At 41.2% G+C, this 13,001-nt stretch overlaps 1 protein-coding gene across 1 annotated transcript in view; it reads right to left on the bottom strand.

The window, feature by feature from the left end:
- The window catches only part of GAD2 (glutamate decarboxylase 2), a 60,908-nt gene that overhangs the window by 16,769 nt on the left and 31,138 nt on the right, over positions 1-13,001 (bottom strand). Inside the window, exons 10-13 of the mRNA XM_084879477.1 lie at positions 11,702-11,818; positions 9,419-9,483; positions 3,196-3,274; positions 1,414-1,563 (exon numbers count right to left, since the gene is read on the bottom strand). Coding sequence (XP_084735603.1) covers positions 1,414-1,563; positions 3,196-3,274; positions 9,419-9,483; positions 11,702-11,818 — 411 coding nt within the window. The remainder of the gene's footprint in view (positions 1-1,413; positions 1,564-3,195; positions 3,275-9,418; positions 9,484-11,701; positions 11,819-13,001) is intronic.

Genomic DNA, 13,001 nt, shown 5'->3' with positions numbered 1-13,001 from the left:
AAAATCATGATGGACTATATTGTTTGACTTTCAAGCTCCCTCTTTTTCTTGTTAACCATCCTCCTCTCTTAAATGCTTACGGCAATTCATTTTACTTTGAAAATTTTATAAACAAGCATAAGGGACTCGTGGGTTTGGAGATGGCTCAGACCTCTTTACACAATTCCAAGGAAAAGTCCGTTCTGTGGTCTAATCCTGGCATGTCTCACCCCCACAGACCTAGTTATCTGGCTGTTCCTATGGGATTGAACCTGTCTCATGTTTGTATTGGGACCTTTCCCTTCCATATAGAACATCAGGGCGTAACGACTCCCGACTTCCTTCCTATTGCTTCCTTTCCCATTTCCTTTGTCAAGTTTTCCTCATGTACTCTTTTAGCAGTTGGGCTTTTCTAGCATGTCCAGCTGGCTCTAGGTATTGCCTCCTGTGGGAAATAAATGAGACCAGATGTGAAGTCACTGATTTGTGACATTTAAGTTAAGAGTCTGGTCAAAATGAAAAAAAAAAAATCAGGCTTTCCAGCCACTTACACTTAAACATTCACAATGTCCTTAGAAGGCTACAGTTAGGTCCAACCAGTACTGCAAACCATTAGATACAGAGTTTGTGTTTCTGAGAGAGGAGTCATTATCCACAGTTAAGTTCTGAAATCAACCAAAAAAAAATCATACAAAGGAGAAACCGTTCTTCTGTAGTTTTTAAAAAAGATTATAACTAGAGGTTACCCCTTTGAAATGTCAAAAATAAGTGATCATGATGTGTTTTTCCTTTTCCTTTTTTGTTTTCCAAGCATATACTTTTAGATTCAGTTAATGTGCACTGTCATCAATCAATGGGTAAAAGCCAAGAGTTGGGATAAAACAACAAAACACTTCTTAAATATCAGATTTGTGACACATAAAGCAACATAGATTTGTTTTCTAGATAAATGAACATTCAGAGCAAACTGGATTAAAAGAAAAATATATATAATGGATTTTATTATATTCTTACCCATCGTAGAATGCAGATATGTAGATATAGTTTTAAAAAACTTAATCTTCTTGGACAGTATGGCAAAGTGATTGATTATCAACCCATGAGTCAGGAGGTTATGGATCAGGGCACCTGCCTGGGTTGCGGGTTCAATTTCCAGTGTGGAGTACAGGAAGCAGCCTATCAATGATTCTCTCTCATCATTGATGTTTCTATCTCACTCTCTCTCTCTCTCCCTCTCCCTTCCTCTCTGAAATTAAACAGTATATATATATATATATATATATATATATATATATATATATATATATTTTTTTTTTTTTAAGGAAACTTAATCTTGGGTAAGTACTTTTCAATTTGGAAATCAATTATTAACATATAACCCTAAGATTCAGTTTGTGTTCTTAGTAGACACTCAGCAGATCTACACACGCTCACCTTTGCTCTCCACATCAGCCATAACTTAAAGACATCAACATGGCGTCCGCACTGCAAGGCCTTGTCTCCAGTGTCATAGGACAGGTCGTAGTGTTTATCTTGCTGGAAGAGGTAGGAAGCGTGCATCTGGTTGCAACTCTGCATCAATCCCTAAAAGAGGAAAGAAAACTTAGGAAACTGTATTGACTTTCTCTGTATTCTATTAGATTAACTCTGTGATGGAAATTATTATGAAAAAATAAAAGAGAGATACCTTGACTATCCTAGAGAAAGAAACAGTAAGAATCAAATGGGAAAAAAGTGGGACCAATGACTGGGCAGGATGGGCTTGCTAAGTCAACTCTGTGGGATAAATGGCTCAGGGTCAGATATTATCAGAGTTTAATCAGAGAAGGCATTAAAAAAAATCACAATCAGAGTGTAATGTTCATACTTTGGGAGAACATCCTGATATTCTGTTTTTGTTGCAAGCATAATATTTTGGGAACTCTTTGGTTCTGTAAATTATTATTAGTGTGATTCTTCTATGGTTTCATTCCTATCAGTTCAAGTACTTTATCATTTAGGTGTTAAGGTTGAGTTCTCTTTGGAAATCATAGCTTTTAAGATAGTTCACTGCTATCATTTTTACATGCTGGAATCAAAATAAATAAAGACATTATTACTCTGAGATTTCTTAAATAACCAATATGTCAAATGTTATATCATGTTATCAAGAGTGGTTAGTGTGTCTGTACTGCATTCTCATATTCAGTTTCTATGGGAGTTACATTGGGAAGTCTCACTGTAGATGACCATTAAAGCTCCTTGGGACCATAAGCTTACTGTGGAAAATGGATGGCAAAGTGATTGAACTTTTCCAAAGGACAGTGAATGAATCATGCTCTCTGACTAAGACAGCACTGCCTGTCTCCTCATTAGAAACCCCATCATGTTTCAGTTTGTCATGAGCCACAGGAATCCCTTGACTCTTGCATCATCCACAGCATAACTGATTTTATAGAAGATTTAGCATTTTTTTCTCTTGTGACTCATGACCAGAGAAAAGACAAAAATGTGATCATTTAGTAGAAGTTAGCAGTGAGAACTTTTTTTAAATCATGGTGTATTCTACTCTGTACCAAGCAGTGTTACTAAACCAATTCCCTGAAACCTCAAGAGAAAAAACTAAATCTCTTCCATGTGAGAGTAATTTAAATACAGGCTATATTCTCAGAACCCTTCCTTCCTTCCTTCCTTCCTTCCTTCCTTCCTTCCTTCCTTCCTTCCTTTAAACATCCTTAGTTCTTTCAAACCCTTCTTTTACATGCTTACCAAGTGTTCTCTACTATTTAAGCTCTAAGCTTGATAGGGTCCCATATACCATTTGGCACAAACATAAGCAAATCCCACCAGATGTGTTTTAACCAGAAGACGTGGAGGTCTACCACCTCCCTCATACTGAATCTTCACTCTTTCATCCCATTAATGTTTTGTGAACAGTAATTCTCTTAAACCCATTATTAACCCCACAGATTACAACCTAATGTTTTAGGCTTTTTCTCAAGTAGAACAATTTAGCCACGTGTAACACATGACTGTCTTGTCCAGTCAAATTAAAACCAGACTATCCTAGGGCATAAGAGCAGACCTTACAATCATCCTCATTGACAATTCCCCTTTTTGGATCTAACTCAGTGTTCCAGCCTGTAAAATCGTCGTCCGTGTTCTGATTCTATCACTGCACACATTTACTTTATGAAACCCCATAGATGGGCTGGGCTACCAGTCGGAATGACGTACCTCTTCCCTAACGAGGAGAGCGGAGCACTGCAAAGGGACGCCCATCATCTTGTGTGGATTCCATGTCACAGAGTTGGCCCTAAGGAAAACAAGTTGTGTTAAAAGATGGCATCGCGACAAGCTCAGACTGCTTCCCTGTGCCTAGGCAACAGAGCTTCGGGGTTCTTGGCACTATTTTTCAGATGCTGGGAAGACACTAAGTTTGCAAAAAAACCAGCAGATCTGTATTCTTTTCTCTTTTCCATGGAGGCATTCATTAGACTTCCAAGGTGGACTGAGAGCCCCTTCAAATAACTGGAATCATCCAGTCCATGGCCTCCCTTTTGGCTACCAAGGAGCAGAGCAGCAGGCAAGTAAAGGAGCTGCCATGGTGCTGGTCTCCCCTATCCCTACTCCTTACAGTGGTGGCCTGGAGTTCAGAGCCATGGCTCTTTCCACTGCTGAATTTTGACCTTTTCCCAACCCAGTTTCTCCTCCTTCTGATTCAACTGATGACCAAATTTCTCAAATGTTTCATTTCATACTAGCTTCTAACTTATCCCTGCATCCATTTCTTCTTGAATCCAGAGTTATCCTTTTAGACTGCAAGTGAGACACACTACAGCTCCAACAGCAGCTTTTAATCAATATAATGTTCTTCCATCATCAGTATTAGTGAATCTCAGCTTAGGGATTTATGCTGTTTGAAAAGTCTAAGCCATAGTCCTGTTTCAGATTCCTTTAATAATAAGAATTATTATGATTATTTTAATCTAGATACAGCAATCATGTCTTAACTGACTCTCGGTTTCCATTTTATCCTCCCCCAACTCCATAGTTACCTCTTAGCTGTTTATGGACCTCTCCTCTTTCTAAATTGTTGACAACTTCCTTTTGCCTACAGCCCAAATTCAAATGACAGGGTATGGTTATGATACTCGCATGGCATCTAATGTGTTTGATCTTGTCCTTTCACTTTCTTGTACCCATTTCCATCACACCAGACTATTTTTTTTTTCCTCAGAAAATTTTGCACTCCTGGTCCAACGTCTCTTAATGTGAGTTGTTCTCTTTGAATGACAGCTCCCTTTGCCTCACTTGGCTAAATTTTACTTATTCTTTAAGGCCTGGGTCAAGCCTTTGTATCTTGGACTTCATTTAATTTGTCTCCCTCACTTCAACTTTACTGCTCCAACTGCCTCCTCCTCTGCCAGAAGCTGATTCCAGCATGTCATAAATGCAAGAAGTTTCATCAAAAGGTTGATGGAACTTGAAAATTCAGCAGGGCTGAATCACATGTTATTGCCTGTTGGAAACAGCTGAGGCCATTTCCCCAAACCTAAAAAGGATGCATAAATGATTACTTGCTGCCAGACAGCAGAGGGCATTTCAATCTACATGTTATTGCTTCCTGCTGGCCAAACACCTGAACAGCCAAAGGCAATTTCTCCCAAACCTGATAATCTTACTATATACCAAACCTCACCTTTAGGTATGTATATCTGCTTCATGGCATTTGTGTAAATAAAAAGCTCTGGGTCCAGAGAGACTGGAGAACTTGCTTTTTTTTTTTAGCTAAGTCTCCTCTGGCTCCCCAAAATGCTTTCCAAAATTATGTTTCGTCTCTAGACTCTTTACTAATTTACCACAGCCCTTCTCCAGATTCTTTAATCCTTCTAGACACTGGATAAGACTCCCGGCACTCCTCCAATTCCCAGAAAAAGCAGTTGTCCCTCAGTGAGCTCCTACTGCTCACTTTCTATGCTTATCAGACAAGTGAGTCCCTGTGCACAACTTCTGAGAAGTTGCATATGACTTTGGTATAGAGATTGGCAGAAGGAGGAGAGTAGCAGTACCATCCATGACAGCTGCTGTGAGTGCTGCCCCCCCCCACCCCCCGGGCTGAACAACAGACTTGGGCTCACCCTGTGCCCAGCACCTGAGGTGCAAAATCATTGAGGCAAAACAAGAAGCTGGAAAAGATCTGGCTCATCTATTGGATGAATGGCAGGCTCAGCAGCCAGTCAGAAAGAACACTTACTGCCCTGGGGATCTTATCTGATCAGTGAATAGTCCAGCTCTTCTTCTTGGCCTGAATTGAGGCAAGAAGCATAGGCAGTTCATGGCCAGGTGGATACTACCCCTGGAAAGAGGGCTAAATGACTTCAGGACCAGAATCAAGGAACCTGGGCTCTAAGCAGTAGGTAACAGTGGTTAAGGGAGCCAGCTTGGGAGACAATCTGTATTTGCATATAGGTTCTATCACTTCCTAGCTATGTGATCTTGAGCAAGTTAGTCAATCTCTCTATGCCTAGATTTCCTTGTCTGTAAGTAGAATAATAGTACAGTAAAGTGGTTAGAACTCTCTGACATACCATAAGCACTAAATAAGGTTGGCTTTTGCTATTAATTTCAGTTTTATTAATTATGAGCTTGTAACAGTGGCACATACCATGTTTCCCCAAAAATAAGACATCCTCCGAAAATAAGACCTAGCGCATGGAAAGATAAGACATCTCCTGAAAATAATACCTACTGCAACTTTGGGATAAAAAATTAATATAAGACACTGTCTTATTTCGGGGGAAACAGGGTAGATGCTTCCATTCTATTATATTGGACAGGTATATATCTCTTTCTGAGGAAACTCGGCCATCACTAATGACTCTAATGGAAAATAAAACAGCTGTTCTCTATTGCTCTGGCTGTAGGTATTTATGCAGTGGCCAAATGCGTCTTGGAGGTGCCCAAGTCCACAGCTACCTGTCACTGTCCTGCTCTGTTCCAGAGGGGCTGCCTCATAAAGACAGCAAAAAGCTGAGCAGAGTGATTCAATGATGCAGCCTTAATTTATTGGAGAAATGTTGGCAATTTATAAAAAACACCCTTGGGTTTATTTCAAAATATTCTGCCCTTGGATTCAGACAAGTGGCGTCTGTGATTTTTCACAAGTTTAGAGAACTGAGTCCCCTAGGGCTGTTTTCAGACATAGCCAGGTGCCCTCATTTGCATCTCAACCTCAGCAGACCCTGGCTCCTCTCATCCTTCCAGACCTCATCTTTCTCCTTTAATCTTCTATGCCTTGTACCCTGCTTCATTCTCCTCCCAGACATCCAACTCCCTAACCTGTGAGACTTTGCTTTCATTCTCTTCTTCCTGGTCCCCTGACAGTGCCCCTTGCAGTTATCTTTCCCCACTTCCTGGGTTCAACTGCTTTCTTCCCCAGTCCAAGAAATGTAATGCTTTCTGTGCCTAATAGAGGCTCAAGGATAGAGCCTGACCTTGCTCTGTGGGCGGGAGCACTGGACAGGATTTGCAGACACTCTGCTAGCTTCCTAGGCTCTGCCAGGACTCCATCACATTCTCCAAGCAACTGAACTGAACTTTCTCCAAGAACCCTTTCAAGCCTGCAAGTCCCTGCTCATCATTTTGCTGTACTTCTTTGATTTCTGCCTGATAAAGCTCCCATGCCCACCCCTGTTCAGGAGGACTCTTTTCTTCCTGGTCCCTCCCCACAGCTCACTTGTCTGTGTGTTGGGCCTTTACTTTCTCTGTCTTGGATTTTAATCCATTGTTAATTGTCAGTCTTCCCGGATGGAGTCTCAGCCCCTTGAAGACAGGCTTCCTATCGTATTCATCCTTGTGCTCTCATGGAGCCTAGTACACCATGAGGCTTGTATATGGCGGAGGTTCTGCAACTAGTGAGTTAAATTTCAGAACCTCTGACTCTCGGAGGGAAGTGAGGGCAAAGTTGGTAACAGGGCAGAAGCTGCATCAGAACTTTCAGGTAGGCCAGAAAGCCTTGAGAGCGGACCACAGCAGTGGATTCATGTAAATGCGCAGCAGCCTGCAGGGGGAGGGTTTAAGTCAGTTTACATCCAGCTGGCTTGTCTCAGTGGTTGAGCTTCAACCTAGGAACCAGGAGGTCATGGTTCAGGGCACATTCCGGGGTTGTGGGCTCAATCTCCACTAGAGGGATGTGTGAGAGGCAGCCAATCACTGATTCTCTCTCATCATTGATGTTTCTATTGCTCTTTCCCTCTTCTTTCCTCTCTGAAGTCAATGGAGGTGTATTTTTTTTTAATAGTCTGTTTACAGTGCACAGAAACAGATTTTGGAGCCTCGGGGCTCTTGGCAGCACTCTCAGTGACACCATCTCTAGCCATTTGCACAGTGCCAGCGAGGAAGAGCATTGCTTTCTGAGAATTGGGTTGGTTCTTGTAGGAGATGCCAGTCAGGGCTCTGGAGGTTGTACCATTTTGTTATGAGGACAGCACTCTGGGACCCCTGGGGCCACAAGGAAGACTCTGGGTTTGGGGACAAAAATCAATTATCAATGTCCTCCACTTTAACGTGAGTCCTAATGCTCGGGGAAACATAATACTCCAAGTGAGGCCAATTTCTTTCCTAAATTTGTGCCCATGCACATTAGGCCCAGGGGTTTCCCCAGCTCCTGCAACCTTATACACCGACAAAAGTGTGCTTTGGCTGATGATAAGTCAGCAAGCTGGATCATCTCAGATAAATCGAGGGAACTGAAGGGATTCTGATCAAAGCAAGACACCATGAGTCCATCATTTTTAGGACTTCATGTCTGGCTGCTCCACTGAGTAGAGTTCATTACAATAGCTACAAGAACTGCGGTAGTGACAGAGGACTCTGTTCCATGGCGAGTGTTTTAAGCTTTCCTCTCAAATAACAGTCTTTAGTGCAAAGGTGTGTGGGTGTGTTTTTCCCAGGCTCAGGGGAGGTAATTTAGCAGCTTTTAAGTCATCATCAGCGTAGGATGCTGCATGGCTTTTAGCACTTCGAGTCCCAGGTAGCATTAAAGGTAGAATAACAGATGCTCACTTTTGTGCCGGTCACACAAAGAAACTCAGAAAAGAGAAGGCACTGGGTACAGAACACTTCTGTCAAAATCACATGAATTTAATTCCTGTTCTAATCATTTAAACAGGCACCTCCCCAATTGTTCCCTTTTGTTCATTGCCTCTCCCTGGTTGGTTCATTGCCTCCTCCTTAAGCTTTGGGTTTTGAGCAGATCTTCATGACAAAAGGGATGAGGCCTGTGAGAAGCCCTGAAGGACCAGGAGCAGAGACTAGAAGTGGCTCATTGTAGGAAGGCACAGGCCTGTCCTCATCCACCCACACCCATAGGCACCTACAATCAGAGCAAGGGCAGCAACTCAGGACAGCGACTCTGCTGGTCTATCTGGAGTCTTCCCAGTCTTCTCTTCATTAAGTAGGCAGGGTGCCCCTGACTCTGCCTGGGCAACCCCACTCATCTTTCTACTCCTAGATTCCCTGGGTATTGGTCTGGCCTGACTGCTCTGCAGGACCGGTGCTGAGCCTGTCTCCTCATCCTGGAACAGAAATTGTGCCAAGCTGTCTCAGGGCAGAGCCAGTGGAAAGCTTTTCCTGGGCAGCATCTGGCTATTTGGCAGGGCACGCTGGGGATTTGGCAGCCTCCAATGAATTCAGGCCTGCTCAGTTGCCTGGCGTGTCAGAGCTCACCATGCAGTTGACCTGCAGTGTCATGATGGGAGAACAGGGAACTCTGAGTTACCACTGCATGTGGTTCAGAGCCCAGGGTTAGTTTTTCATTCTATGATTTTTGTTTCCTTTGTGCTGTGGATCTGAATATGCTTTACACTAATCAAATAATACCTCTTTTGTGTTTTATAGCTTTTTCTTAATGATTTACTGTTTAGTTTCTGAATAAAGGTACTTTGCAGCATCCCTTAGAGTTATATCAGAAAAGAAAAAAAATACCATGGGAATAAAAGCATATTCCACTTTAAGCAAAGTGGCCATTGAAACCCAAAGTCATCATAAATTACAAGGTGTTTGTTTGCATTGCTAAATTATTTACTGGCTTCTTTAAAGCAGTGGGTGTTATACTTTATGGAACCCAAAAGCCATAAATATCCCTAGGAAAGTTTAAACAATTTTGATTGTTTGTTCAGAGATTCTAGGAAGGTCATTCCTGATTTCTCTGGTGAACCATGGCCGCAGTTGGGAATCTGTGTGTGAAAAATATTCCCTTTGTGTCATTAGATATGGGCTCTGGTTTCTTTTTGTTGATTACACACAGTGTTTACACATATATGAACACACAAGGCAAGGCACACAAGGACTGCACAGAATGGGCTCACCTGTATACAACCGCTCTTAGAAACCGGGTGTAACTTGTTTTCAACATTTAGCTTTCACACTTAACATTGTGAACAAGAAAAGTGTGTACCTCTCCACGCCGCTCAGTTTCCACTTGTGCTTCTGGGACATCAGCAATCCCCCACCCCAAGCGGCCTGAAAAAGGAAAATCATACAAGGAAAAAGGTGGCAGATTTTCATTGCTTAGATTTCTATAGTTTGGTGTCTTTCAGAACAGTGAGCATCTCCTTGACCCCAGGCCACCTTCTAGCACTAGATTCTCAAAATTTAAATTGGGGGCTATTCTAAGGTCTCAGACTCCATCCCACATTTATATGGGGGTAAGGACCCACATTGGAGCCACCTTCCCTCACTCTGCAAGAGAAAGAGACAGATTCTCCCCACACACCATCACCAGCACTCAGTCCTAGTAAAGCACTTCATCTCAGAGCAAGAAAACCTATTATCTGCACAGTGTAGAGTCAAGAACATGGGCTGGGGACCCTTTAAACATCTTCCTAGTTGCAAGGAAAACTCTTTTGACAATTCTGAATAAATCCAGAGGGAGGATGCGGCTTCACAATCCAACTTCACTGCTGTGTAATTTTGGATAAACTAATTTCTCTGTCAAAAGCGAAACAAACAAACAATCAAAAAAACAAAAAACATACCACCATAAAAGCAAACAGGAGAGATCTGTACCAGTCAATTAATTAGCAATTAGAACATGGCCCTTAAATTTTTTTTCTCAAGTTTTAAGATTTGAATTGGCAGAGTAATCTTTAAAAATAGGATGTCAAGACAAAGATTCATTGGAAGATATTAACCTTCTTTGTGGGTAAAAAATATTCCTGGGATCATTTTGAAGGAAAAAAGCCATCACTGTTAGGGTATAATTGCTCCCCCTGCTTTGTTGTAATTTCAGTTCTTTTATACTTTCAAAATATGACCAATTTTCCAAATGTGTAATCTTTTAAGATTTTTTTGTTTAATTATAGAATGTATAAAAATTAAAGAGAATAAGTAGTAAATTTGATATATTTCAAAAAAAAAAAAGCTAATACAATTGGTTAAAAGACCTCCCAGCTCTGTTGTAATTATAATCCTAAAAGAGAGACCACAGCATCTGCTAGCTTAGGACACACGGACATTGCTATTTTTAAAGGAGTCAGGGTAATTGTCTTCCTGAGTCGGCTAGCAAAGTTTAACAGACTCTCATTTCCGAAACCAGGTCACTGAAGGTACTCAAGTTGTTCAACCTTTTCTCAGTGTCTTCACGTATAAAATGAAGGGGTCTCTGCTAGCCTAATGCACAACCACATTGTGAATCAGGGAAGGAAAAGAAATTTGGTAATTACTATGCAGACTATACCTCTGGAATAATAGAAATTTATCTAGCTTAGCCTTTGAATGTTTCTTGCTCCTAATGAGAGGGGAAAATAATTTGCTCTGAATACTTATCATAAAGCCAGGATGGCCTAAAGTCAGTGCTACTCACCAACATTCTTGCACCAGAATCAGCTTATGCTTCCTTCACTGAGAAAGCCACACAATAATAATAATTTAAAAAGTCAGCTTTATCAAATACTGTGCTTAGGGATATTTTGACACTGACTCCTTATCTCATCCTGGATCATTAACAGTTTGCAGATAGCAGCTAATCTCGAGCCATATTTTGAAAAATACTAGCCTAAATGTAAATCCCTGCAATTTATCCTTCTAAAAATTGACAGTTTTTCATTTGAAAATGTTTTTGTGGGCTTTTGTGTGTGTGTGTGTGTGTGTGTGTGTGTGTGTGTGTGTGTGTGACTAAGCCTAGAGTCAAAATTCTCGAATCTAGTTTATCTTCTTAGCTGATCAAGCTGAGAAATTGGAAATGTGGTGGCAGGTATTTCTTAGCAAGCTGTCAAGTCTGCTTTCTTCCCAGTATATACAAATACTTGATTTGAGTTTTTTGAGCCTTTGGGTTTTCTATATAAATGCAATTCCTATTTATTCATTTGAGCATTCTTGCAAGGCAGTAAGCTCTGCATGTGTGTGCTGTGTATCTGTGTGTGTGTGTGTACAAAGGACATTGTGGTTCAATGGATTAAGAAATGAGTGCTCAGCTCAGGTACTGGCCAAAGAAATAAGAATATTATCATGTTGAGAACATTAAGACATAATCAACCTCAGACTGCTTCCAATGAATTTGTATATTTTTTCAATTGCAAGCTATTTTATCTTTGCAGTTATTAAAAGCTGAACCATTACCATTTGAAAATAAGATCAGAGAGAGAGAGGAGAGAGGGGACATATTTCAACATATTTCATTCCATGAGCACAGGTGAAAATGCATAAGGACATTTTAGTGGCAGGCCTATGGGATACTTACATCCACATGCATCCAGATCTTGTACTTTTTGCAAATGTCAGCGACAGCTAAGAGGGGATCAAATGCTCCATACACGGTGGTCCCAGCTGTGGCACTCACAAGGAAAGGGACAAATCCCTATGCAAATGAGAAAGCCCCAAGACATATAAAACAGCGGTTCAAAGATTCTTTAAAATAGCTGGCAAAAGCAAGGAAACCCTCTTTCATACAGGCGCGTTTTTGGAACCATCAGAAAGGCCATTGAAACCTCAGAGCCTGGTAGGAACAGTGTTCATGCTCAAGGACTGGAGTTCTCCAGGCCATTCCTCCGGAACAGAAGACATTCTGAGTCTCAGAAGAGGCTACACTGGACCCAGAGGGGAATACGCTTTGTGGTGCTCAGTCATTTATACTTTCTAGGGAGGTTTTCTGGCCTTTCTTCCTACCCTTTGATAAATTTCTAGTCTTTCTTGTTCATAAAAGGAAAACAGAATTTAATAAATAAGCAAAAAGGAGAACAATGAGAAGGAACTCCAACTAGCTCATTACTCCTATTTCCAAAATCCTCGGATAACTTATTTGGAGTCTTAGAGAAGAGGATTCGTGTGGAGCTAAACTATAACCCCGGGCTTTTATGAGAGTTACTAGTTCTCTGTCTGGCCCTGGGTAAATGAAAGGGATTGAAATAAGAGATGGCTGCTGAAAGACAGCAGAAGAATGACTGGGTTACTCCACATGCTACAGCATGATGTTACAGAGTTAGTCTGTAGGTGGCAGCAAAGGCCTAATCTGTGATTTACCTTACAAGAAGTTCTAGTACAAGAACAATGGAAACCTTGGGGGAGGAAGGCATATAAATAGAAATAATTATTCCTGAGTTCATAATAATCAAAAGGTGTTACAGCGTTGAACTAGGAGCTGTAGGTTACATTCAGTGGACATTAAATTAAGAGAATTCTAGAAATAAGCTCTCTGGCTTGCGAACTATTCCCGGATGAACATAACTTTCCAGAGCTTTGTGGGAATCTGTAGCAGGTCTCTAGAACTCGTTATTTCTAAAAAAAAGAGTTTTAAATGGTTTCTGAAAAAGAAGGCGTTTGGAGAGCCAGGCATACCAGTATGTGTACAGGCAGAAAAAAATGGCCCCTTTCCAATAACCTCACAGCAGTAACTGACACGCTGCATTAGCATCCTGATATTTTCCACTTCTTGATCTTTCAAAAGTGTCTGCTTGGTGCCAAGCCTCTTCACACAAGAAGACAAATGCTTTGGAAACTCCTACAATATTATGTGGATGTTATTTATTCTGCAATTTAGACCT

The sequence above is a fragment of the Pipistrellus hanaki genome (assembly GCF_964339955.1).
Source record: "Pipistrellus hanaki genome assembly, chromosome: 1".
Lineage (NCBI taxonomy): Eukaryota > Metazoa > Chordata > Mammalia > Chiroptera > Vespertilionidae > Pipistrellus > Pipistrellus hanaki.
The sequence above is the reverse complement of the archived record's forward strand: the minus strand, read 5'-3'. Positions and strand labels throughout refer to the sequence as shown.